Source organism: Bos taurus, chromosome 10, assembly GCF_002263795.3.
Source record: "Bos taurus isolate L1 Dominette 01449 registration number 42190680 breed Hereford chromosome 10, ARS-UCD2.0, whole genome shotgun sequence".
Taxonomy (NCBI): Eukaryota; Metazoa; Chordata; class Mammalia; order Artiodactyla; family Bovidae; genus Bos; species Bos taurus.
In genome coordinates this window covers 100,364,020-100,391,121 of record NC_037337.1, presented here as the reverse complement: position 1 = coordinate 100,391,121, position 27,102 = coordinate 100,364,020, and the positions used below count along the sequence as shown (strand labels likewise).

The following is a 27,102-nucleotide window of genomic DNA, read 5'->3' as shown; positions in this document are numbered from 1 at the left end:
GGTTTTCCATTTCCTTCTCCAGTGGATCTTCCCAATGCAGGGATCAAACCCAGGTCTCCCACACTGCAGGCGGATTCTTTACTGTCTGAGCTGCCAGGGAAGCCCAGCCCCCTCAAATCCCAGTCCAAAGCATTACTCTTCTTTTTTTCTTTCTTTCTTTCTGTCTATTATTATCCCCTTCTCTCTGGATTCTTCTGCTCTTGACCATAATCCCTCTCAAATGATCAGGCATTTCCCAGGCGGCAGCGCTGAGGCTGTGGTAGAGGGCGAGGAGGCCAGGGTGGCGACGGGTGGAGAGGTGCAGGCAGGGTGATTTAGTCTGACCCCTTCATCACCGTTAATACTTGCCAAGACTCTTTCCATACTTACTGACAAATGAAAATTTATATTGGGGAAAAAAAATTTTTTAGATTCCAGGAGAAACTTCTTTGGAAAAACAAATATCGAACAATAAAACAGCTCTGTGACAGAGACTTCCCAAACACCACTTGCTTGCCTCAGATTCTGAGAGGCTGCTGCGCAGCGTGCTACGTGTTTGTCTCTCATTGCTGTAAAAACTGCTGTGAGACAAGCTACAGTTCCCGTGTTTATTCTCCTGTGTGGACATGTGGGTTCTCTGCAGTCTTTTGTTATAACTACAAGTTTTTCAGAGATGTATACTTAGGAGTGAAATTGCTGAGTCATAGAGAGTTTATAAGAAGATGCCAAACTGTTTTCCAAAATAGTTATACCATTTTACACAACCCTGTTGAATACATCTTCTTCCACACTTGGCCACCATAGTTTTTACTTGTAAATCTAGTTGGTGTAAATGATGTCACATTGTCTTAATTTACATTTCTCTACTACTTATAATAAGGTTGACCATCTTTCCCAATATTTTTTAATTTTCTGCACTTCCTTGTCTATCAAACACAAGTTCATATCTTTTGCCTATTTTTAGAGGTGTTTGTTTTATTGTTTAATGGAAATAATTTTATATACTCTAGGTACAAATGATCTGTAATTTTTATGGATTACAAATGTCTTTTCTGAGTTTGTGACTTGTCGTTTTATTTTCTTAATGATATCTTTGGTTGACTAGTTTTCCTTTCAGTGTACTCAAGGCAGTTTCTCCTTTTTTTCTGAACAATCCTGTTTTGTGTATAAGGAATTCTACTTTTTCAGTTCAGTTCAGTCACTCAGTCATGTCTGACTCTTTGCTACCCCATGGACCGCAGCACGCCAGGCCTCCCTGTCCATCACCAACTCCCAGAGTTTACCCAGACTCATGTCCATTGAGTCGGTGATGCCATCCAACCATCTCATTTTCTGTCGTCCCCTTCTCCTCCTGCCCTCAATCTTTCCCAGCATCAGGGTCTTTTCAGATGAGTCAGCTCTTTGCATCAGGTGGCCAAAGTATTGGAGTTTCAGCTTCAACATCAGTCTTTTCAATGAACACGCAGGACTGATCTCCTTTAGGATGGACTGGTTGGATCTCCTTGCAGTCCAAGGGACTCTCAAGAGTCTTCTCCAACACCACAGTTCAAAAACACCTTCGGCACTCAGCCTTCTTCACAGTCCAACTCTCACATCAATACATGACCACTGGAAAAACTATAGCCTTGACTAGATGGACCTTTGTTGGCAAAGTAATGTCTCTGCTTTCAGTATGCTATCTAGGTTGCTCATAACTTTCCTTCCAATGAGTAAGCGTCTTTTAATTTCATGACTGCAGTCACCATCTGCAGTGATTTTGGAGCCCAGATAAATAAAGTCAGCCACTGTTTCCACTGTTTCCCCATCTATCTGGCATGAAGTGATGGGACCAGATGCCATGATCTTAGTTTTCTGAATGTTGACCTTTAAACCAACTGTTTCACTCTCCTCTTTCACTTTCATCAAGAGGCTCTTTAGTTCTTCACTTTCTGCCCTAAGGGTGGTGTCATCTGCATATCTGCGGTTATTGATATTTCTCCTGGCAATGGCACCCCACTCCAGTACTCTTGCCTGGAAAATCCCATGGATGAAGAAGCCTGGTGGGCTGCAGTCCACGGGGTTGCTAAGAGTCGGACATGACTAAGCGAGTTTACTTTCACTTTTCACTTTCATGCATTGGAGAAGGAAATGGCAACCCACTCCAGTGTTCTTGCTTGCAGAATCCCAGGGACGGTGGAGCCTGGTGGGCTGCCATCTATGGGGTCGCACAGAATCGGACACAACTAAAGCAACTTAGCAGCAGCAGCAGCTGGCAATCTTAATTCCAGCTTGTGCTTCTTCCAGCCCAGCGTTTCTCATGATGTTCTCTGCATAGAAGTTAAATAAGCGGGGTGACAATATACAGCCTTGACGTACTCCTTTTCCTATTTGGAACCAGTCTCTTGTCCCATGTCCATTTCTAACTGTTGCTTCCTGACCTGCATACAGGTTTCTCAAGAGGCTGGTTAGGTGGTCTGGTATTCCCATCTCTTGAAGAATTTTCCACAGTTTATTGTGATTCACACAGTCAAAGGCTTTGGCATAGTCAGTAAAGCAGAAATAGATGTTTTTCTGGAACTCTTTTACTTTTTTGATGATCCAGCAGATGTTGGCAATTTAATCTCTGGTTCCTCTGCCTTTTTACTAGAGCTAAAAAAGATATTCTCCTATATTTTACATCTAGAAGTTTTAAGGTCATCAAAACACTATTCAGTTCAGTTTAGTTCAGTCGCTCAGTCGTGTCCGACTCTTTGCCACCCCATGAATCGCAGCACACCAGGCCTCCCTGTCCATCACCAACTCCCGGAGTTCACTCAGACTCACATCCATCAAGTCAGTGATGCCATCCAGCCATCTCATCCTCTGTCGTCCCCTTCTCCTCCTACCCCCAATCCCTCCCAGCATCAGAGTCTTTTCCAATGAGTCAACTCTTCGCATGAGGTGGCCAAAGTACTGGAGTTTCAGCTTTAGCATCATTCCTTCCAAAGAAATCCCAGGACTGATCTCCTTCAGAATGGACTAGTTGGATCTCCTTGCAGTCCAAGGGACTCTCAAGAGTCTTTTCCAACACCACAGTTCAAAAGCATCAATTCTTCAGCGCTCAGCCTTCCTCACAGTCCAGCTCTCGCATCCATACATGACCACAGGAAAAACCATAGCCTTGACTAGACGGACCTTTGTTGGCAAAGTAATGTCTCTGCTTTTCAATATGCTATCTAGGTTGCTCATAACTTTCCTTCCAAGGAGTAAGCGTCTTTTAATTTCATGGCTGCAGTCACCATCTGCAGTGATTTTGGAGCCCAAACAAATAAAGTCTGACACAGTTTCCACTGTTTCCCCATCTATTTCCCATGAAGTGATGGGACCAGATGCCATGATCTTCGTTTTCTGAATGTTGAGCTTTAAGCCAACTTTTTCACTCTCCACTTTCACTTTCATCAAGAGGCTTTTTAGTTCCTCTTCACTTTCTGTCATAAGGGTGGTGTCATCTGCATATCTGAGGTTATTGATATTTCTCCCAGGCAATCTTGATTCCAGCTTATGCTTCTTCCAGCCCAGCGTTTCTCATGATGTACTCTGCATATAAGTTAAATAAGCAGGGTGACAATATACAGTCTTGACGTACTCCTTTTCCTATTTGGAACCAGTCTGTTGTTCCGTGTCCAGTTCTAACTGTTGCTTCCTGACCTGCATACAGATTTCTCAAGATACTCAAAACACTCAAACACTCAAAACACTGTTAAATGGGAAAAATCTTTTGTCACATTACTACAATTTAATGAAGAGATTTAGCTTGTGTTAACTTTGTGTTAAAATACACCCCAAAATAAATGAGAAAAGAAATGAGATCACTGAAACATAAATATTGCAGTATATTGCTTTATCCTCACCAAGAATTGTCATTCTCTTCTCATTTAAATTATGAAAGCTTCTGTAACCATACTAGCTTTTCTTGGTAAATCTTTTCTCTGAGATATTAGTCCTATTTGAGGACATACTGTTTAGGTCTTACCTGTTTTTTTTAATCATTTCTTATCATAGGTCAGTATTAATAATGAAGGGCCTTTGAGAGCTTATAATCCAATTTATACTAAAATAGAAATGTAGTCTAAGAGAGGTTAAATGATGTACTCAAGCTCCTGTCCTTTTAAGTCATCAAGATAATGCTCAAACTCTAGTCTTTTGATTTCAACTCTAATATTCTTTACATCAGACTTTTTGTCCCCTTTAATGACTCATAATAAGGGTTGGAGTTCATGCCCTCTCAGTACTCTTCTTGCCTCCTCTAAATCTAGAGTTTCAGTTCAAGTGTATAGGCAAGAGTGAGGGGAAATAGAATCTTTTTTTTTTCTTTTCCTTTCTTTCTCTTTTTCAAATACCTAATGAACATTTCTATGTGTCAGGCGTTAGAGGTGTATGATAAATTAGATACCATCCTATCCTCAAAGAGCTTATAGTTTATTAGAAGGGTTACCAAGTAAATAGACTATTGTATTTCAGTGTCATAGTCACATGGGGTAATCACTGGGAATTCTGGAAGCATGTAAGAGGATGTCGTTGGTCTTGGTGAGTCAGGGTCACTTCTTAAAAGATAGGATATCTAAGGTATACTTTTAAGATAAACTGTTTATCATAGTTAAACAGTATTGGTTATTGAATAGTCATTAATACAGTCAAAGTATTTCTAATACTTTGATTAGAAATAGCTGGCTTCTCTTAAACTTATTCCATAGCTTCCTTGTTGAATTGCCTTGGTTCTTCCAGAGCAATTTATCTTAGAAAAGTCACAGAGAAAATAACTTGGAAAACCTTACAGGATTATCTGTACCTTTCTTGGAGCTGTTAACCCAATACAGTTAAATAGAATAGGTGCTCGAATAACTCTTCTTCATTTGCTCTAAACATAACAAAATTAGTACATTTAAAAAACTTGGAATTTATTTGCTAAAATTTCTGGCTTTAATGTTTAGAACGCTCTGGTGCCCAAGAGTATGTGAAGGGCCCCATCAAAGGAAGTAATAACCAAAGTCCTCTTGACAGGCAAATAATGCATTCTCATATAAGAAGGATGGGACTCAGTCTTAACTTACCAGACTTTGTGGAGTGAATTGTGGCAAGTTACCCATCTAGAAGGTTACTGACTTCTATTAAGCTACATAAAAAATTGATTCCTGAAATAATAGCATTTCTCTTGGGTAGAAGTAAATTGTAATTCTTATAGTTTTGGTTAAAACATTTATTCTTTGATTAAGATGGCTATCCCTAATTTCATGGCCAAGGTGAAAGTTTTTCTGAAGTTTATAATTGATGGATCTTTGTCATACTGAAATACAGGCCTTATATAACTTCATATAAAGCTTTTAAAACATTGTCAAAATGAAGTCAAACATTATTCTGTTTACTGTACTCTCACAGGGACATGGGCATGTTGCCAAATATCAGGTTTATCTAAGCAGAATATAGAAAATGTATTCTGAACTTTAGAATCACAAAAATGGTTCCCATCATCACACGGATTTTGTTAAAAATTAGCCAGAAAGTTAAACAACTCGTTTACAATTGGAGAAATCCGTTTCCGAATGCTGCTACTTAATATCACTAACGATAGAACTGTGCCCTGGGAGTGATGTATCCAAAAGGACACGCCACTGTCTGTGCAGAAATCACATCTGAATCTAGTCATTAAAACAGTGGGCAAACCCACGTTGAAAGACATTATACAGAATATATAGGTTTAAAAATGACTGTAAAAGACAGTTGTTAGGACAACTGAACATTTTTTATTTTGGTTATATGGTATATTGCATTGATTTTTGTATACTATACCAACCTTGCATTCCTGGCATAAATCCCATTTAGTTTTGGTGTGTAGTCCTTTTTATGTGTATTTTATTGATGACTTAAGCTTTAACAGGATATTCCTCAGCTAGGGCTGAGAATAGTGGGGCAAGATTAGATTGGTCAATGTCACTTAAGACTGAAGGCCTCAGGCCAAAACATTCAAATATCCTAATATGAAAACATTGTGAAATGAAAACTCTAGTTGCTGCAGGCATTTCTTAAAGCAGTAAGATAATGCCTCACAACCCTTGTGATTCTTACCAAATTATATTGTGAATCAATAGAGCAAAGAGTTCTACCCTTCATGTACACTCATTCATTTGTTCACTGAGTTTTTGAATTAATATTTTTCCCCTTTGATCATAACTAAGGTAATAGAAGTAGGAGGCATTGGTTCAGGTAGAGAAATTATTGTTTATATTGGCTTTTGTGTGTATTGGCATTTGTTTATCAATTTAAAGGTATATTTTTGTTATAGGGGCCAAGTTTAAAAAATATATTGGCCATTCAGCTCATGTAACGAATGTGAGATGGTCACATGATTATCAGTGGGTTATTTCTATTGGTGGAGCAGATCACTCTGTCTTTCAGTGGAAATTTATTCCTGAAAGAAAACTAAAGGATGCTCTTCACATAGCACCCCAAGGTGAGTAGTACATACTGCCTGAACAATTTTTCTGGCAAATAACTCTTCATGTAACTCCCAAATAATGATTTTACCATTGAAATGTACACTAGCCTTATGTTAACAGTACAGATTATTATTAGTGGAAATTTTAAATTAAAATATTAAGTCTATATGTTTAAAGTCAAATGTCACAGAGCATGGACGACAAAGTACTTTGGTTACACTTTAATCTAGCTGATGAGTGAAAAACATCCATTAATAAAGCAAATATTTAATATAGTCTCTGGGAGATGGGTTTTATATTTGTTTTTGGTTTTTTTTTTGACAAGAAAAATGATCTAATGTCAGTTCCTCTCTTACGTGTCATTTTTTCTAGCTGTTTTTCATGTTAATTATAGGTTATATTTACTTATATTTGCACAGAGATTTAAATTTGATGTAGCGGTCATTGGGGAGCCAGTGAAGGGATTTAAAGGAACTATTGAGTTTGCAGTGAGTGGAGAGGAAGAGAATATGTAGTACAGTTTACTGACATCTGTGTCACTTGAATAGGTCATTTCATTTGATTGTTTCATAGCCTGTCTCCATGTCAGTTGGCACAGTCAGCTCGCAATCCTTAATTTTATTGTGCTGTTTTGAAAGTGAATCTTACTTAAACAAGTAATGATGCATTTTTATAAATTACAGAAAGTCTTGCAGACTCTAATAGTGATGAATCAGATTCAGACCTGTCTGATGTTCCAGAACTGGATTCTGAAATTGAGCAAGAGACCCAGCTCACTTACCGTCGGCAGGTAATTTTTATTACCACATGAGCTTTTCCTGAAAAAATTTCTTCTTTATCTTGCTCCTTGTTTACTCATCTATTGTTATCTTTCGTGGTTTGTAAGTTTCCAAGAAATGTATGGCTGTTTCCCTCTTTCAGAGTTAAAGTATAGTTGTATAAAATGTTATTTATATTAAGTGCTTGATATACTAACTGTGCCTGTATTGTGTTTTATTATATAATATATGTGCTTTTTGTCACAGTACACTTACATTGATTTCCTTTAAAATGTTCTCTTACGAAGTATAAAAAATTCACGGAAACTGAATATGTATCTGTCAGTTTGATACTTAGACAATGTAAATTAGTTTGTCTTTCCAAGGAAGTAAATTTCAAAAAGAACCTTCCTATTTTAGTTATTAAAAGTTTAGTGATCATAGTTACGCAATGTCTGAAGTTACATTAGGAATCTACAACACCTTTATTAATTTATATTCTAAGAATATTTCTACTTATGTACATTATTTAAAGGTTTACAAAGAAGATCTACCTCAGCTTAAAGAACAATACAAAGAGAAACAAAAAAGTGGTACTTCTAAAAGAAGAGAGCGGGCTCCAGGAAATAGTATTCGGTTACACTTTGTTCACGGGTACAAAACAACTACTTTTCATTTATGTGTTTGAATTTTGGTTCACATTTACCAGCTGTGTGACTTTGAGCAAGTCACTTAACTTCTCTGTCTCTGTTTCACCATCTGTAAAATGGAGATAACAGTGCTTTACTTCATAGGGTTCTGGTGAGGAGTAAATAAGTAAATACTTGTAGTGACTTAGAGCATTATCTGGCACATAATAAGCACTATATAAGTATTTGTTAAATAAAAAATTGTCTTGTGAAAATTTAGTATTTATAAGAAATTGATCTATCTTAAAACAAGAAAAAATAAGTGAAATATAAGAGATTATCATCTCTCCTGCTGCTGCTGCTGCTAAGTCGCTTCGGTCGTGTCCGACTCTGTGCGACCCCATAGACGGCAGCCCAGCAGGCTCCCCCGTCCCTGGGATTCTCCAGGCAAGAACACTGGAGTGGGTTGCCATTGCCTTCTCCAATGCATGGAAGTGAAAAGTGAAAGCGAAGTCACTCAGTCGTGTCCGACTCTTAGCGACCCCATGGACTGCGGCCCACCAGGCTCCTCCATCCATGGGATTTTCCAGGCAAGAGTACTGGAGTGGGGTGCCATTGCCTTCTCTGCTCCCCTAAATATGTCTAATTTGGAATGATATTGTGGCTTGTTTTAGCCTAAGCAATTTGGCCTTCATGTCTTAATTTCAATAAAATACTGTCTCTGGGTTCTCTTAGAACACCTGGCAATCCTGGGCTCACATTTCATCCTGGGACACCAGAGTCTCCAATCCAGCTCTTTCCTTCCCTTCACCTTGTAATCCTCTTACCTGGCTTATAATGTTTTTAAGAATTTGAAAACAGATTTATTTAGTAAAAGCTTTTTTACCTCCAGTGGAAGCATTTGGGGGTTTTTGTTTATTTTTGTTGGAGTGTGGTTAATTCACTATGTGTTAGTTTCAGGTGTGCAGCAAACGGAATCAGTTGCACATACACATGTGTCTACCCTTTTTTAGACTCTTTTCCCCTGTAGACCATGATAGAGTATTGGGTGGTGTCCCCTGTGTCATGCGGTATGTCCTTATTAGTTACCTGCTTTACGTACAGTGTGTGTATGTCAGTCCCCATCTCTCAGTTTATCCCTCCCCTCAGTTTCCCCCCGGTAACCTGTTTGTTTTCTACATCTGTGACTCTGTTCTGTCTTGTAAGTAAGTTCACTGGTACCATGTTTTAAGGTTCCACATGTAAGTGACAGTACACGATATTTGTCTTTCTCTCTCTGACTTGCTTCACTCAGTGTGGCAGTCTCTAGGTCCGTCCATGTTACTGCAAATGACTCAAATGGCAATATTTCTCTGCACTTAGGTTTTATGAATTGGGTTTCTTTGAAGTGCAAATCAGGTTCCTATAAATGGAATTATATTGGTCATTTTTAGAGGACCTAGCTACTTTTTTCTGGACGTATATATTATTTTTAAATCGTAGTTTAAACTTATTTTTGTTTATATATATATATAATATTTTCATTGTTCAACAATGTGTGTAAAAGGATACACTCTGAAGATCTTCTCCCTACATCTGCCCTCCCAGCTATCATTCCATCTTACCCAAAGGGAATTACTTTTACTTAATTTCAGAAATATTTATGTATAATACAAGTGTACATTTTATGTATATGTATTTATATATAATAAAAATGTACATTCTTTTCTATACCCTTTCACTTGTAAAAAAGCAACTTTTTGCTTTATAATATTTAAATTTAGTATTTATATTTATGCAAATAGTAATGTACAATATACACTTTTCTGTACTTTATTTCACTGAGTATTGTACCTTAGATTTAGGTGTCTGTAATCAGAGCAGTTCACAAAAGTTTTGGGATCTGAGATATTTGTATTTTTTAAAATTATTTAATATCTTGTAAAACTGGAAATTAAACATCCTCTGTATAGTCCGTATTTACCAGTGAAAGACCAAAGTTAATGTTATATGATATATTTTCTATATTTAGTTACAGAGGTTATGACTGTCGAAGTAATCTGTTTTATACTCAAATTGGTGAAATTGTATACCATGTGGCAGCAGTGGGTGTCATTTATAATCGCCAGCAGAACACACAGCGTTTTTACCTGGGTCACGATGATGACATTCTCTGCCTGGCTCTTCATCCTTTGAAAGACTACGTGGCAACAGGCCAGGTAGGTCCTTTGAAAGACCATGTGATAACAGGTTAGACAGGCTAGACCTTCGGGTTTAAAGTTAGATTAGTCCATTTTTTTTCCTTTTGTGTTCTTGGAAATGAATTCTTTAGAATGGGATTTTATTTTCATATTACAAATGAAAATTCTTTATTATAGTTTTCCTTAGAGTTTTATTGTTTTACTTATTATTATAATTTGAATTTTGAACGGTGAGCTCAGGGTTCACTTCTTTCTGTCAGAATAATATTTTTTTTTTAATCTGTGAGTAACATTAAGGTAAGAAGTCTGATTTTTTCATTATCTAAAATAAATTATCTAAGAAATGTTCTGTAACAAATAGGACGACTGTGTTTCTATTTTTCTATCATGATAGTAACATGTTCAGGTTTACCAAGGGAGAAAACACAGAAAAGTCATAACTGATACACCTCTTTATATTCTTATTCTTAGAGAAGGAAAGGAAGGGGTGTACCTATAAATTCTCACTGTGTTTAAGCACTTTACTCTGTGTAAGCATGTTACTAATTTCTTAATGTATATTTGCTTTATTCTCACCTCACCTATATGAGAGTGAAACCATTTGCCCCCAGCTTATAAATGAGGAATTTTAGGTTTAAGGAAAATACATGATTTTCTCAAAGATCTCTCAGCTGCTGCTAAGTCGCTTCAGTCGTGTCCGACTCTGTGCGACCCCATACATGGCAGCCCACCAGGCTCCCCCGTCCCTGGGATTCTCCAAGCAAGAACACTGGAATGGGTTGCCATTTCCTTCTCCAATCTCTCAGCTGCTCCTGCTGCTGCTAAGTTGCTTCAGTCGTGTCCGACTCTGTGCTGCCCCATAGACGGCAGCCCACCAGGCTCCCCCGTCCCTGGGATTCTCCAGGCAAGAACACTGGAGTGGGTTGCCATTTCCTTCTCCAATGCATGAAAGTGAAAAGTGAAAGTGAAGTCGCTCAGACGTGCCCGACTCTTAGCGACCCCATTTTCCAGGCAAGAGTACTGGAGTGGGGTGCCATTGCCTTCTCCGAATCTCTCAGCTAATACGTGGTAAAAACCCAACATCCTCAGTCTGTCTGGCTTTGAACACTGGGTTAAGGATACCTTCGGGGATATATTGAGGGCAGGGGCAGGCAGCTTGCATCATCCCAGGTAGCTTCCTTGAAAAGTGAGAAAACTCTTTCTCTCTCCCATCTCCCCTCCCTGGGTTTGCATCTCCCCTCATTGTTTTTTTCTCCCCTTCCCATCCCTTCCTCCTTTTCTTCCCCTTTTCTTCCATTCATTCAAAAACACTCATAGAGCATGTGCTGTGTGCCAGGAAAATCTCTGGGAATATAAATAAAACATCTTCTTGCCATGGTAAAACATTAATAATCTGTGAGGGAAGGCAAACATGCAAGAAAATTGTGATACAAGGTCAGAAGTATAGATCGGGGCTTCTTACCTTGGAAGTGTTGACACTTGGGGCCAGATAATTTTTTGTTGTAAAAATAATTGGGTTTTTGTGCACAGTGGAATCCTGTGCATTGCACAGTGTTAGCAGAGTATCTGACCTCTGTGCAGTAGATGCCAATCACACTGCCCCCGACTTGTGACAAACAAAAACATCTCCAGACAGCGTTTGGAAGGCAAAAGTCACCCCTGCTGAGACCCACTATTAGGTGTGTATAAAGCCCTCTTGAAATATAATATAGGACTGATTAATCATGCCTAATGGAATGGGAAACCCTCATAGAGATGGTGCCATTTGAACTCAATAGTTTACCTGACAGAGGGGAGGTTGGGGAAGGTTTTCTGTTTTATTGTATAACAGTGGAGCAAAAGAAAAAAAAGAAAAAAAAAACTGAAATAAAACATAGCTTCTTTAAATAACTGTGAGCAACCTAAAGTACAAATCTTAGAGTTATTGGTGGACTTTAGTGGGAGAACTAATTAAGTGGGTTAGCGGGGGCCTCAGGGGTACCATTTACCTTCACTGCTAGTTTATGTCAAGGTTCCTCTTAACACACAGTTATGTGCCTATTGTGTGTAGCAAGGATCACCTGCAGTGCTGTAGGAAGGAGTTTGGACATTATTCTGATACTCCTGGAATAAGACTGTAAAAACTGGTCATTTACTACCATGATTCTGGCATTTTAGGGAATGTGGGCCAAATTAAATTAAAAGTCAGGATGCCCACAGGATATCCCTGGATAACCAGTGTAGGGGAGGAAAACCTTACCTCTTCCTATCCTAGACTTTTAGCTGGGATTCTGACAAAAAGACCAGGTTTCCCTGGTGGCTCCGATGGTAAAGAACCTGCCTGTAGTGCAGGAGACCTGGGTTTGATCCCTGGGTTGGGAAGATTCCCCTGGAGAAGGGAATGGCAACCTATGCCATTAACAGGAGCAATTCATATCACCTGGAAGAAACCTAAACCAGAAGTAACTCAAAATGGTGATTTAGAATTCCAGCTTATATAGAAAATAGTAGATCTGAAGAGAAACGTCAGGACAGAGGAAAGTGTTTAATAACTTAGTGAAACGTTGACTGATCACAGTGTTGTTTTTTGTTATATATTTATAGAAAACGAACCTCAAAATCAATGCTAATTGGCAGCCCTATTATTTCAGGAGTTGCCTTTATAGACAAAGTTATTATGTAATATAGCTTAATCTGTATAGAGAAAGTGATTACTTGAGTCCAAAGGAATAATTAAAGTTTAAGTCCTGTTAACCTGCTTGGTGAAAGCTGTGAAAAGAAGAGAAGCGAAAAGCAAAGGAGAAAAGGAAGATATAAGCATCTGAATGCAGAGTTCCAAAAGCAAGAAGAGATAAGAAACCCTTCTTCAGCAATCAATGCAAAGAAATAGAGGAAAACAACAGAATGGGAAAGACTAGAGATCTCTTCAAGAAAATTAGAGATACCAAGGGAACATTTCATGTAAAGATGGGCTCAATAAAGGACAGAAATGGTATGGACCTAACAGAAGCAGAAGATATTAAGAAGAGGTGGCAAGAATACACAGAAGAACTGTACAAAAAAGAGCTTTACGACCCAGATAATCACAATGGTGTGATCACTCACCTAGAGCCAGACATCCTGGAATGTGAAGTCAAGTGGGCCTTAGAAAGCATCACTATAAACAAAGCTAGTGGAGGTGATGGAATTCCAGTGGAGCTATTTCAAATCCTGAAAGATGATGCTGTGAAAGTGCTACACTCGATATGCCAGCAAATTTGGAAAACTCAGCAGTGGCCACAGGACTGGAAAAGGTCAGTTTTCATTCCAATCCCAAAGAAAGGCAATGCCAAAGAATGCTCAAACGACCACACAGTTGCACTCATCTCACACGCTAGTAAAGTAATGCTCAAAATTCTCCAAGCCAGGCTTCAGCAATACATGAACCGTGAACTTCCAGATGTTCAAGCTGGTTTTAGAAAAGGCAGAGGAATCAGAGATCAAATTGCCAGCATCCACTGGATCATGGAAAAAGCAAGAGAGTTCCAGAAAAACATCTATTTCTGCTTTATTGACTATACCAAAGCCTTTGACTGTGTGGATCACAATAAACTGTGGAAAATTCTGAAAGAGATGGGAATACCAGACCACCTGACCTGCCTTTTGAGAAACCTATATGCAGGTCAGGAAGCAACAGTTAGAACTGGACATGGAACAACAGACTGGTTCCAGATAGGAAAAGGAGTACGTCAAGGCTGTATATTGTCACCCTGTTTATTTAATTTCTATGCAGAGTACATCATGAGAAACACTGGTCTGGAAGAAGCACAAGCTAGAATCAAGATTGCCTGGAGAAATATCAATAACTTCAGATATGCAGATGATACCACCCTTATGGCAGAAAGTGAAGAGGAACTCAAAAGCCTCTTGATGAAAGTGAAAGTGGAGAGTGAAAAAGTTGGCTTAAAGCTTAACATTGAGAAAACGAAGATCATGACATCTGGTCCCATCACTTCATGGGAAGTAGATGGGGAAACAGTGGAAACAGTGTCAGACTTTATTTTTGGGGGCTCCAAAATCATTGCAGATGGTGATTTCAGCCATGAAATTAAAAGACGCTTAATCCTTGGAAGGAAAGTTATGACCAACCTAGACAGCATATTGAAAAGCAGAGACGTTACTTTGCCAACAAAGGTCCGTCTAGTCAAGGCTATGGTTTTTCCAGTGGTCATGTATGGATTTGAGAGTTGGACAGTGAAGAAAGCTGAATGCTGAAGAATTGATGCTTTTGAACTGTGGTATTGGAGAAGACTCTTGAGAGTCCCTTGGACTGCAGGGAGATCCAACCAGTCCTTCCTAAAGGAGATCAGTCTTGGGTGTTCTTTGGAAGGAATGTTGCTAAAGCTGAAACTGCAGTACTTGGCCACCTCATGCGAAGAGTTGACTCATTGCAAAAGACTCTGATGCTGGGAGGGATTGGGGGCAGGAGGAGAAGGGGACGACAGAGGATCAGATGGCTGGATGGCATCACCGACTTAATGGACATGAGTTTGGGTGAATTCCGGGAGTTGGTGATGGACACGGAGGCCTGGCGTGCTGCACTTCATGGGGTCACGAAGCGTCGGACATGACTGTGTGACTGAACTCTACTGAACTGAACTGAACCTGCTTGGTGCTTTAACCTCTCTGCATCTTTGTTTGTACCATTATCTTAGCCTGTAATGTACTTGCTTGCTTCTCTTTTTGTCCAAGACTTACACTTTTTGAAGGCCCAGGACAAGTAAGATAATATCCATGAAGATTTTCTCTACAGCCTTTCATCCTCATTAAGCACATACCAGATGTTTTTATTTTCCCAGTGAGTTTGCAGAATTTATCTAATTGTCTTAGTGCACACTAGCATACATTAGGTTGCTAACACTGCCAGTAGTAGGTGCTCAGGAAGCATTATCTCTATTGATGAAGTAGAGTATAAGGTTTAGGAGCTATATAGTTCTAGAACATTCCTATAAACCCTGAACCTAGTCTCATTAGCTTTTCAACAAACGTATGGGAAAAATGTTGATCACATAATCTTTATATTTTTTACTTGAAATCTGTAGCAAATATGACAAAAGTTGCAAAATATCTTGTTTTATTTTGTTTTGTAGGTATGAAAATAAATGGTTTAATTGCATAAAATGACTTTTATCATTCTTTCTATTTTAGGTAGGTAGGGATCCCTCAATTCACATATGGGACACGGAAACCATTAAACCATTGTCGATATTAAAGGGCTACCACCAATATGGTGTCTGTGCTGTTGATTTCTCAGGTAAGGGAATTTCTGTCTCAATAAGAATGATCAAAATTCAGAGGCAGTATACAGTATTTTTGTCTTAATCAGTGTTGCCTAAACTTGTCATTTAAAAATGACTTTCATGAGAGACTATCAAGAAGGCAGATGGATCACATTGTAAAAGACCTAGGATGTGAATTTCATTCTAAATGTATGAGAGGTCACTGGAGCTTTAAAGAAGGGAATAAGGTTATCTGATTGGCATTTTTAAAAAAAAGACCAATTATCAAGTGTGTATACTGTGATCGTAGCCTATCAAGACTATGAAAGTGTGGGTTTGCCAGCTGGTTTATAATTATAATGTAATGAGTGTAATTTTAATACCCATTATTATAAAGATGTTTTTATTAAAATAAAAGATGTTTGTCTATATAAACTCTGGAGACGTCTCAGATACTTCTAGTGGTATATGTGTCCCACTTGGGCAAACCCTGATCTCCCTTAATGTTTTTCAGTCACAGAGTAAACTTTGAAAATGTTCAGGGTGAAAGCAGGGCTTCCCTCATAACTCAGTCACTTAAGAGTCTGCCTTCGATGATTCCTAGGTTGGGAAGATCCCCTGCAGAAGGGAATGGCAACCCACTCCAGTATTCTTGCCTGGAGAATCCCATGGACAGAGGAGCCTGGTGGGCTACAGTCTGCGGGGTCACAGGAGTCGGACATAACTTAGTGACTAGACCACCACCACCACCAGGGTGAAAGCTAAGAAAGAAAGAGATGAAAACTAAAATACTTGTTTTATAACATTTCTTTGAAGTGACAGTTCTAATCTGTCCTACAGGAATAACTTTAGGTCTCAAAGTTAAGTCTTTGCTACACATATAAAAGTTGAACAACTACACCTGGATCTACAGTGAAGGCTAGGGTGTTGATTGGAAAGAGGGGTCAGTTCAGTCCCTGCGTCGTGTCCAACTCTTTGCAACTGCATGGACTGCAGCTCGCCAGTAGGGAAAGAGGGGTGAAATGCCTTTAATAGAGAATTTTATATTAAAAACAGTAAAGTTGTGCTTTCTGCAGCTCTGTCTGAAGAGATGGTGAATTATTCATAGTAGAGTTTGGGAAGGAATGTATTTACACGTACACATATCTGCCAAAAGTTAGGAAACGGAATTATAGCGGAGTCAACGGGAAAATTACAACTGGTAGCGATAACAAACCAATTAAGGTTTGCAGAAAGTATGGCAGAGTGGCAAACATTTTGTTACAGATTGAATCTTTCCAACTTCTAAACACATGCACACTTGCAGTGTGGCTGACTTAGCTCAATCACTTGTCTAATATCCGTTACTTGTTACTTGACAGTAGTAACAACTAACATAATTGATCTTCACTAAGTCATTTTTTTTTTCACAACAATCATATTAATGGCAATATGTAGTTGTGGTGGTGGTTTAGTCACTAAGTCATGTCCAACTCTTGAAACCCCATGGACTATAGCCTGCCAGGCTCCTCCGTCCGTGGGATTCGCTGGACAAGAATACTGGAGTGGGTTGCCATTTTCTTCTCCAGGGGATCTTCCCGACCCAGGGATCAAACCCGGGTCTCCTGCATCACAGGCAGATTCTTAACTGACTGAGCTATATGAGAAGTTATAACCTGTATCTTTTTCACTTGACTTACGTTTTATAATTCCTATGACTTCTTTCATCACAGTAGAGTTCCTCTGGTGAATTTCATTGGTGTGTATCGCTTCTTCCTTCTTTCTTAGTTTTCTCTTTCCTTCTCATCTTTTAAATACCTTTTCCCCACTTTCCTTATCTTCCTCCTTTCCCCTATCCCAGGCTGATAGATAGATGAGGTAAATGAGATCAGAGGAAAAGTCAGCAGATAAATGCACTGAGAAACTACCCTTCCCCCTTATGAATCCTGCTTTTTTCAGAGCTATGTGCATTGTTGTTTAGTCACTAAGTCATGACCAGCTCTTTTGAGACCCCATGGACTGCAGCCCACCAGGCAAGAATGTTGGAGGAGGTTGCCATTTCCTCCTCCAGGGGGGTCTTCCCAACCTAGGGATTAAATCCAAGTCTCCTGCATTGGGAGGTGGATTCTTTACTATTGAACCACCAGGAAAGCCCAGCTATATGCATGCCTACCATTTAACATTATTTTATAAAATTTTAAATATGGCACTGTGGTGACAGAATACATACTGTTTTTATCTTCTGAATGTTAATGGTCAGTTTGTTTCTCTGGTTAATTTTCAAAGCGGATGGGAAACGTTTGGCTTCAGTTGGAATAGATGATAGCCACACTGTTGTGCTGTGGGACTGGAAGAAAGGAGAGAAACTTTCAGTAGCAAGGTAGGGAAAGAAACTTGATTATCACATTGGCAAAAGACTGAAATTCCTTTGGACTTAAATTTTTTTTTAATTATAACAGTTTTGAAATGAAGTAAACATGTTACATCTTTAGTTGCTGCTGCCTTTATTACCATTGAATAAATAGTGTAATTGTGGTAAAAAGACAGATGATTTCAGAATTCATTTGTAGGTTTATCCTTTATGAACACACTTATTAATGTAACTATAATATGATATTGGAAGTACCTATTATCTAAAATGTCCACTTATAGGTAGATAGAGTGAATTTCACTGTAAGATAAGCTAATCTGTAGTCATTTGAAAACATGATAAAATGCTCATGTATTTGAGTGAAAGGAGATACATATACACATATCACAAAGAAGCTATAGATTATTTTCTGTTGTAGTTTTCATTTCCTAAATTTCTACAGTGAGCATTATTATTTCTGTAATAGTAAAAATATTAACAGTTGCTTTAAAGGAGGAAATAGTCAGCAGTGTCAGAGACTATTTTTTAACTTTGAGTTCCCTAAAGAGATACATAAAGCATTTTTAAAATATAGATAAATACTTTTCTCATACTATGTAAACAGTACCCAGATAAAAGATAGTTTAAGAGGACTTTGTAAAGATTATATTAAGCTATAACTGAGTACTATTAAAGATTTTTTCTTTAACTCATTTATGCCACAAATGACATTCTCTTTGCACAGTACTATAGTAGATGCTACCCAAAACAAGTTCAGTTCTTACTGTTCCTTTTAAGATTCTGTTGGGAAGAGTTAATAGATTAAAATAATGACAGAATAGCAAATGTACAAAAGCATGATCACATAGCCCAGGTGGACCAAGCATTTAGTAATGGAGTAATCAAGATAGGGTATGGACTAGGCAAAAGGTTATTACAGGAGAAATTTATCTTTAGTGTTAAAGCATTTCTGTATTTATTTCAGGGGAAGTAAAGATAAGATTTTTGTTGTAAAAATGAACCCGTACGTGCCTGATAAATTAATTACAGCTGGAATTAAACACATGAAATTTTGGCGTAGAGCAGGTAAGGAAGTGCTTCTGTTTTGTTCCCTTTGAAATTTTAAGTAAGTGTTACTTTTGAAAGTGATTTGATAAAGTGCAATGTGGTATTGAAGTGTGGAATTCAGTCAGTAGTAATGTATCAAACATGTTGGTTTTTCAGTTTTGACAAGTAGCTACAGTATATTAAGATGTTAATGTTACAGGAAGCTGGGTGGGTGAGAAGTATATAGGACACTCTGTGTTATCTTTGCATCCTCTATGAAAATCTAAAATTATCCAAAATAAAGTTTATTTTAAAAAACAATCCACAGTTTTCTTGATACATTTTAAACAAATATTTTATCATCATTTATTGGCTGCACTGATAGTGTTCATATTTGCAAAAAAAAATGTAATTTATGAAATTAATCAACTGATGTCCAGACTTCCTTCTTCTATTAAAGACATGTTTTGTAGTCCTAACTAAAAATGAAAAATTTTCTCAAAATTGTTTATGTGCTATAAAATGATATAGAAATAGAATGTTTTATTACCTTAATAATTTAGTAAATTACTGATAGTAGAAGTTCACATTTTAAAATTAAAAAGTCTCTTTTCCAAATCATATAGTATACTTAGAAGTTCCAGCAGTTTGACAAAGTCTCAGTACACTTAAACTTTTTGGACATGATGTGAAGTTACAGAGAGGATGAAGCGCAGGTTAGGAGAGAAGAGGGTTGGTGACGGTACTTCCCAGGGTGAACTAGCTTTCAGATTGTTAACTGCTTTGAACGTGAGTCGATTTTCAGATTCGAATTTAATACTTTGTCACAAATTCACTGTATCATAGTGTTCTACTAATACATTTGCAAAGTGAAAAGTAGTTTCACATTTGTAATTTTCATTCCCATATGTTTAGACAAAACTTTTAAGTATCTTAGTAACTTGGAATTGCAAATACCCAGCAAGGCAAGTAATGCTTATTATTGCAATATTGAAAAAAATTAAACTGTAAATTTGTTGGAAATAAGAGACTTAAAGAAAGCATATATTTAAACTGAAAAGACTTGCCATTGAATATGTTTTTTCCTTAATTTTGAATAGACATAAAGTAGACCTGAAACTGCACCAGGAAAGGATCGATGTTAAGATTTTGGTGCATTTCAGCATTTCTCACTTTTGCAGTTCTGATTCAGAGTTCACTAGCCAACTGGGAAACAAGTAGCCACTTTATTAATCTGAATAAATGCCATCTGACTATCTTCTACATGCATAGCTTTATGTACATGAAGTTAAAGATGACTTAGGACTGAGACTGAAAAGGCGTCTTACCTCCTGTCCCAGACACAATCTTAGAGAAGTTTACTCTACGGAGCTTGCACTGTCTTCCATGGCTGGTGGGGCCGGGGCCACTGGAAGTTTTTAAATGCAGCAATGACATGAACTTGTACAGTATGGACATTCTATGCTGTGTGTGTCAGGAAACTCAATAATGATCATCTAAAGCGGAGGTGGAAAACACCGTAACTGGCCAAATTAGTAAATATTTTAGGCTTTTCAGACCCAGAGACAAAAATCAAGAATATGATGTAGGAACTTACAGGACAAGAGAGAAAACTCCTACCCAGGTAGGTTTTCTTCCCTAGTTTCTACCCAGTTGCCGTCACCTAGAGACATTCCCTGTAAGACCAGTGGTGAACAGGACTGGCAGGTTGGGCTGGAGGGACCATGGCCAGCCTCACCCTGCCCTGGCGACAGTGATTCTCGTGCGTCTTCTTCTGGAAAGCACTGCCCTCTCAGTTGGGCAGATGGCCAGAGGCAAGGCAGTTCTGGGACTGTGATTTCTCTGCTAAGGAAGGGCCCAGCGGTTGCCGTAGTCAAGTTCTCAGCTCACACATGGTGACCCGCTCAGGGCCACGGCAGTCAATAGTTGGCAGCCAAAGGTTAGGGAGGCAGTCTTGGGGAACAGAGCAGGACAGACATCGTCCCTGCAGCTGTGCTCCTCTGGGCACCATTCAAAAGCAGGTGGTGGCAGGATTTGCCCTACAGCCCATAGTTTGCTGGCCCTGCCCTGAATGGACAAGTGTGCTCTAGTGAAAGCCAGTCCCTTCCGCTTGCGCACTAGAACGTGTCTCTCATCCGTTCAAGGACATCGCTCCAGCTCTCCTTCGCTGTCTCTCCCGGACCATCAGTTTCCCTCTCTGCTCTTTCCCTTCAGCATACACTTGGGTGTGATTGCTCCATCTTAAATAAGTAAATCAGGAACCCTCTTTCAGCTCTACCCTCCAGTTGCTAATCGATTTCTCTTCTAATCTACCTACTAAAACATGTCCAATAGTTATTTACACTTCATACACTGTTTTTGTTTGTTTGTTTTTTAATTTATGTGGCTGCACCAGATCTTAGTTGCAGCTTGCGGGCTCTAGTTCCCTGACCAGGAATCATACCCGGGCTGCCTGCATTGGGAGTGCAGAGTCTTAACCACTGGGCCACCAGGGAAGCCCCTATTTACACTTTAACTTTACTCTTTATCTTCTCCTTCTTTTGAGAGAAGTGTAATCTGTTTTCTCCCCCTCACCACTTGACTTTAACTGCCCTTGCAAGTGCGCTCAAAATTCTGGCTGCTATGTTAAGAAAAGACAATCTTTCAAATACATTTGAAATATGATTGCTTTTCGTCTTTTTCTGTGCTGCCACCAGGCCCATACCACTGTTATCATTTGCCCAGATGATCCATATAGCTTAACTCTTTTCATCCTTGCCACTATTCAAATTACCCTTAACACAGAAATCCAAATGAACCTGGTAGTAAGTGATATGCAGAGTTTTGCCATGCCGCTACCCAAATGTTTTTTATTTCATTTAGAGTAAAAGTTAAATCCTTACAATGCTCACAGCGCTGCTGTTGCCACACTGTCCTCTGCAGTTGAGACAACAGCGTAGAGTCCAGTAATGACGAGGAGAGTCCTGGGCTTCTCCTGTGCCAAACTGGGGGTGTAAAATATCGATTAAACCTTATGGTGGTTTTAATTCGTATTTCTCTAATTGTTAATGAGCTTTTATTGGTCATTTATTACCTATTGATATGTTCTGCCCGTTTTTCCAAATGAAGTCATTATATATATATATATATATTTATATATATATATATATTTATATATATATATATATTGTGGTGGTGGATTAGTTGTGAAGTCATGTCCAATTCTTGTGATCTCATGGACTGTAGCCCACCAAGCTCCTTTGTCCATAGGCTTTTCCAGGCAAAAGTACTGGAGTGGGTTGCTATTTCCTTCTCCAGGGGATCTTCCTGACCCAGGGATTGAACCTAGGTCTCCTGCACTGCAGGCAGATTCTCTGCTGACTGACCTACTAGGGAAGCCCATATGTATTACTTGAATAAGTGATTAAATAATGAGTTCATTTGGAAAAATGGGCAAAACATATCAATAGGTAATGAATGACCAATAAGGACCAAGTGTTCTTGAAAGGTGAGAAGGCAGAGGAACTCTTTTCACCATTAATGGGACTATACATTGTTATATCAACTTTAGAGGACAGTTTGGCGACAGAGATGATAGCTCTCATCTCTGCGCTATTTTTTTGCAGATATTCTCTGACCATTCCTAAGCGATCCTAGACAATCTCTTGCACTTTTTTTAAAACTTTATATTATTTTTAAACTTTACAATATTGTGTTAGTTTTGCCAAATATCGAAATGAATCCGCCACAGGTATACCTGTGTTCCCCATCCTGAACCCTCCTCCCTCCTCCCTCCCCATACCCTCCCTCTGGGTCACCAGCCCCAAGCATCCAGTATCGTGCATCAAACCTGGACTGGCGACTTGTTTCATATATGATATTATACATGTTTCAATGCCATTCTCCCAAATCTCCCCACCCTCTCCCTCTCCCACAGAGTCCATAAGACTGATCTATACATCAGTGTCTCTTTTGCTGTCTCATACACAGGGTTATTGTTACCATCTTTCTAAATTCCGTATATATGCGTTAGTATACTGTATTGGTGTTTTTCCTTCTGGCTTACTTCTTGCACTTCTATAGAAAAGGCCCTTGCAAGAATGTTTAGAGCAGCATTGTTTTCAATAGCCAAATCTTGGAAACGACTTTATTCAGTCCCCATTTATAGGAAAATGTTATATGGAATATAAAATGTTATGATAGAATGCTATATAGTTATGAAAATGAGGTTTCTAGGGGTAAAACTCCATAGCAAATCATTGGTAAAAAGAGTAGGTTTCAAAAGAAGGCATATAGGATGATATTTATGGAAAGTTTTAAACATGAAAAAAGATCTATTACCTAAGGATGCATAAATAAGTAGTAAAATATGTGTAAGGGAATGTGTGAGAATAATCATCATCACATCCAGAATAGGAGGAGAAAAAAGGAGATGCAGTCAGCACCCATTTTGGTTGTTGTAGTAATTTTGTGTAAGTTGATAATGGATATAGACGAGTTTGTTGTATTTTTTATGACTTTTTGTATCAACTCTGTGATATATAGTTTTCTTAAAAATTTATCGAGAGATGGATTTGAACTGACTTTTAGTATATATTTTTGTTTATCCAAAAGCTATGACCTCATGCACCCGTGGGTATGGTTGCCTCAGCCAAGCAAGATGTTGTCCAGGTCACCGATTGAGAGACCTGTATTTTTTTTTTTTAACTCCCCTTACTGTTACATGTCTTTCTCTTTAAATAAGAAAAATAGCAGAGAAGAAATGTTATGGCTTTGTATTTTACACGTTTTGAAAGTTGCACTTCCATAATATTTTCTCTGAACCAGGGGGAGGACTGATTGGAAGAAAAGGCTACATGGGCACCCTGGGGAAAAGTGACACCATGATGTGTGCAGTATACGGACGGACCGAGGACATGGCTTTTTCTGGAACGTCCACAGGAGACGTGTGTATCTGGCGAGACATCTTTCTTGTAAAGACAGTTAAAGCACATGATGGACCAGTGTTCAGTATGCATGCATTGGAAAAAGTAAGTCACTTAAATTCTGAATTAAACATAGTTTGACTATGGAATGTAAAACATTTTCACAAGTACAAGAGCACTGCCTTTCTCCTTAGCTGAGCTACCCAGTAATGATACGTGAGCTGGAGTCTTCCTGACCTAAAGTAAGGTCTGAGTTCAAACTCCTGAACCCAGAATAGAATATGTCTGCTGTTAAAAAATTTTTAACTTATTAATAGTATTTATTAATCACTTACTATGTGTCGAAAATTAAGTGTTTTATATGTTGTCACCGTATCCTGTGAGGTAGCTACTATTACTGTCCCTTCTTTTTAAAGGATGGAATTATGAAGCCTCCAGGTGAAGGTGGTAGAGCTACGTTATGGTTCCAGACTGGAAACTGCTTTTAAAGTCCTCATCTGAAACTGGAATGTTTTGTGTCACTGTAAATGTTTTTGCAGGTTCCATGTTGATGTTTAAAAAATGTAATGGATTCTATGTTTGTTTTTCACATGCTATAATTTTTGGCTGTAAATTTTGTTTCCTCTAGAGTTTTTCATTATAAAGGAAGATGATTATTCTAAAAATACTTAGACTTCTATTAACATAATTAAACCTTTCACTTTCATAGGGGTTTGTAACTGGAGGGAAAGATGGGGTAGTTGCTCTTTGGGATGACTCCTTTGAAAGATGTCTCAAGACCTACGCTATAAAAAGAGCTGCTTTGGCCCCAGGATCTAAAGGTGATTTGAGATTTGCCGGTTTGTAGGAAAAAAGATTAATTGCTCATTAACATGGTGATCACTGAGGTGGAGCACATGGGGTACAGTTTTCTTTCTTTACTAAACATGCGTCAGCATTCAATATTAAAAAGAGAAACTACTTATCTGGATCCCAGAATCATGGCTGTCCTTTCAAAATCTATTCTCAGTGATACACATAGTAAAATGTAAACAAATACAAGGCGGTTGTTTTTAACATTTGTAATTTTTCAAAGAAAGTCGCCATGTGGATGTCACATTTACCGCCAGTCAGGGATGTGTTTTCAGACTTGGCCTTTTGTTTTGCCGTAGAGTTTTGTTGACCCTCCCTCTCTCACCCTTCCTGCATCGAGGCACTGCAGCGTTCTGTCTCTGACCTCCAGGCCTGTCTGTCTGCTATCATTTGTCCTAGAATTTCCCCTTTCCCCACCTCCCACTGCCTCCAGTTACCTGGCCATGTACCATTTTTGGGGCTTTCCAGGCGGCACAGTGGCAAAGCATGCACCTGCCAGTGCAGGAGACACAAGAGACCCGGGTTCAGTCTCTGGGTCAGGAAGGCCCCTGGAGAAGGAAATGGCAACCCACTCCAGTGTTCTTGCCTGCGGAGTCCCATGGACAGAGGAGCCTGTGGTCCAGAGGAGTCCATGGGGTTGCAAAGAGTCGGAGATGACAGCGCACACACATGCACACTCATTGTTCAGATCTCAAACACTGTTTCTTCTAGAATGATTCCTTATACTCCCACCCGCTCCCATCTCAAAAAAGGGTTAATTCCCTTTTTTCCCTTTTCAATATGTTCCTCACACAGGATCTGTTTTCCTCTCTGTATGCTCTGTGAGGGCAGGCACTCGGCTGTGTCACATTTACCAGTATATCTCTGAAGCCTGCCTAGGGCACAATAAACATAAATGAATTAATCTTAAGTCAAATTGAATTAAAATTACGAACCAGAATATTGTACATGCTCTAAGAGGGGCAGGAGGTGGGTGAGGAGCAAATATAAAAGGAAAAGAAACAGTTGTCAGACCGGTAGTAGGGGATCTGGGATAATATATAATAATGGGATTGTAGTATGTAAGTGGTTCTCACTTTTGAGATTAGTAAATTGAATGATTGAGAAAAATATGATACATTTATTAGAATATTTAAGATATAGGAGAAAGCAATTTCGTAACATGATTTGCATTGTCAAAATAGCATCATTGGCAGTATATACATCCTTGTATTATATTAACTTCATACCTAGAAGAACATCTCCATTTAACATTTTAGGTCTTCTCTTGGAAGATAACCCATCTATACGTGCCATATCATTAGGACATGGTCATATTTTAGTTGGCACAAAGAATGGTGAAATACTAGAAGTGGATAAAAGTGGCCCAATAACACTTCTGGTCCAGGTAATTTTAAATGTTAATGTGTTTTTTCCCCCTTTGTATATAATGAGTTTAATACATAAAAACCAAAAGCTGACAGTGGTGAAAAATACTGTTAAATTATTTAGGGAAATACTTGTTAATATTTGCAAAAAAAATTAAATTTAATTATAGCTAAATAAGTAGTATCAGTAAATAATAGGTACATTATCATGTGGAATAATTACCAATATTTTCAGTAATTTATTACAGAACAAACCAGTAGAAAGAAAAGCTAGTTGTAGTTAATTTAACCCAGTCCATTTATTTTATACTTTATTTCTTTGAAATATATTTGTTGAACCTAAGGCAGTTTTTTTCCTATGAAACTCTTTAGTTCATTCTTTCTCAAATTTCTAACTTAGAAAAGCAAAAACTGAATGTGTGCCAAAATTTTACTCCTGAAAACATTTATGAGTGAAAATATGTTAATAATTTTGAAAATCCAGAAGTACAAACTTTGTGTGGTAGAAATATAAATGAAATAGCAGAATTAGCTAATCCTTGATATTTCTATCAGGAATGCTATATTAATTTTTCAGTTTACATTTCCTATGTATGTTATGGGTATTGATCCTATAAGGCATAGCAGGTGAGGTAGGATCTATCCTAATGGAAAATTGCCCTCATGCAACTGTGTATAGTAACACCCTTTGAGTTTTGTCTTCTACCCTGAAAAAGAATTGTTTTCTTTCTTAATGCAGACTGATTTCTTCCAACCCCTACTTCATTCCTGTTAAGTCACCAAAGAGCACGTGTAGATGAAAACACTGTGCTTTAACGTTAACAGGCTGTCCTTCTGTAACAAGGAGAATTTGTGAGCAAAGAGCAAAACAGTGTATGGTAGATTACCTGTGAAACCTTCTTGTCTTACTCTTTAATTTCAGTCACATGATATTCCTTTAAAGTAAAAAGATGTTGGAGTCATGGTGTTCAAATATTTATGATCTCCTGGAAAATAGTTACACAGATACACTTTTACAGATGAATCCATATATGGGCTTGTTAAAAAATACAGATGGTTTCATAATTGTAAGAAAAGATTTTTAGAAGTAATAAATGACATCTTATTGTTTTCTAATATTTATTATAGAGTTAAAGATTTCAAATATCTACTGTCTCCTAAATGTCAGAAACAAGACAAGGATACCAGGTCTCACCACTATTTTCCAACGCTGTGTGTGAGGTCTGAGCCAATCCAGTAAAACAAAACATAAAAGGTATATGTATTAGAAACACATGGGTGACACTGGATGGATGTCAGTATTGTAAGGTGTTATAACCTTATGCCTTGGACAAGAGAATACACTGAAAAATTACTATAACTAATTAA

At 38.3% G+C, this 27,102-nt stretch overlaps 1 protein-coding gene across 12 annotated transcripts in view; it reads left to right on the top strand.

Moving 5' to 3' along the window:
- The window catches only part of EML5 (EMAP like 5), a 159,836-nt gene that overhangs the window by 68,927 nt on the left and 63,807 nt on the right, over positions 1-27,102 (top strand). For 11 of the 12 annotated variants that reach the window (XR_009496058.1, XR_009496057.1, XM_059890529.1 and 8 more), the window contains exons 11-20: positions 6,278-6,445; positions 7,115-7,221; positions 7,725-7,843; positions 9,830-10,020; positions 15,169-15,270; positions 17,501-17,594; positions 18,550-18,650; positions 23,418-23,620; positions 24,225-24,336; positions 25,627-25,754. Coding sequence is in view for 10 of the 12 variants with exons in the window: in XM_059890529.1 (XP_059746512.1) it covers positions 6,278-6,445; positions 7,115-7,221; positions 7,725-7,843; positions 9,830-10,020; positions 15,169-15,270; positions 17,501-17,594; positions 18,550-18,650; positions 23,418-23,620; positions 24,225-24,336; positions 25,627-25,754 (1,325 nt within the window). In the remaining 2 variants the exon portion in view is untranslated. Of the gene's footprint in view, positions 1-6,277; positions 6,446-7,114; positions 7,222-7,724; positions 7,844-9,829; positions 10,021-15,164; positions 15,271-17,500; positions 17,595-18,549; positions 18,651-23,417; positions 23,621-24,224; positions 24,337-25,626; positions 25,755-27,102 lie in introns of all 12 variants that reach the window. The other variant, NM_001206576.2, reaches the window with a different exon arrangement.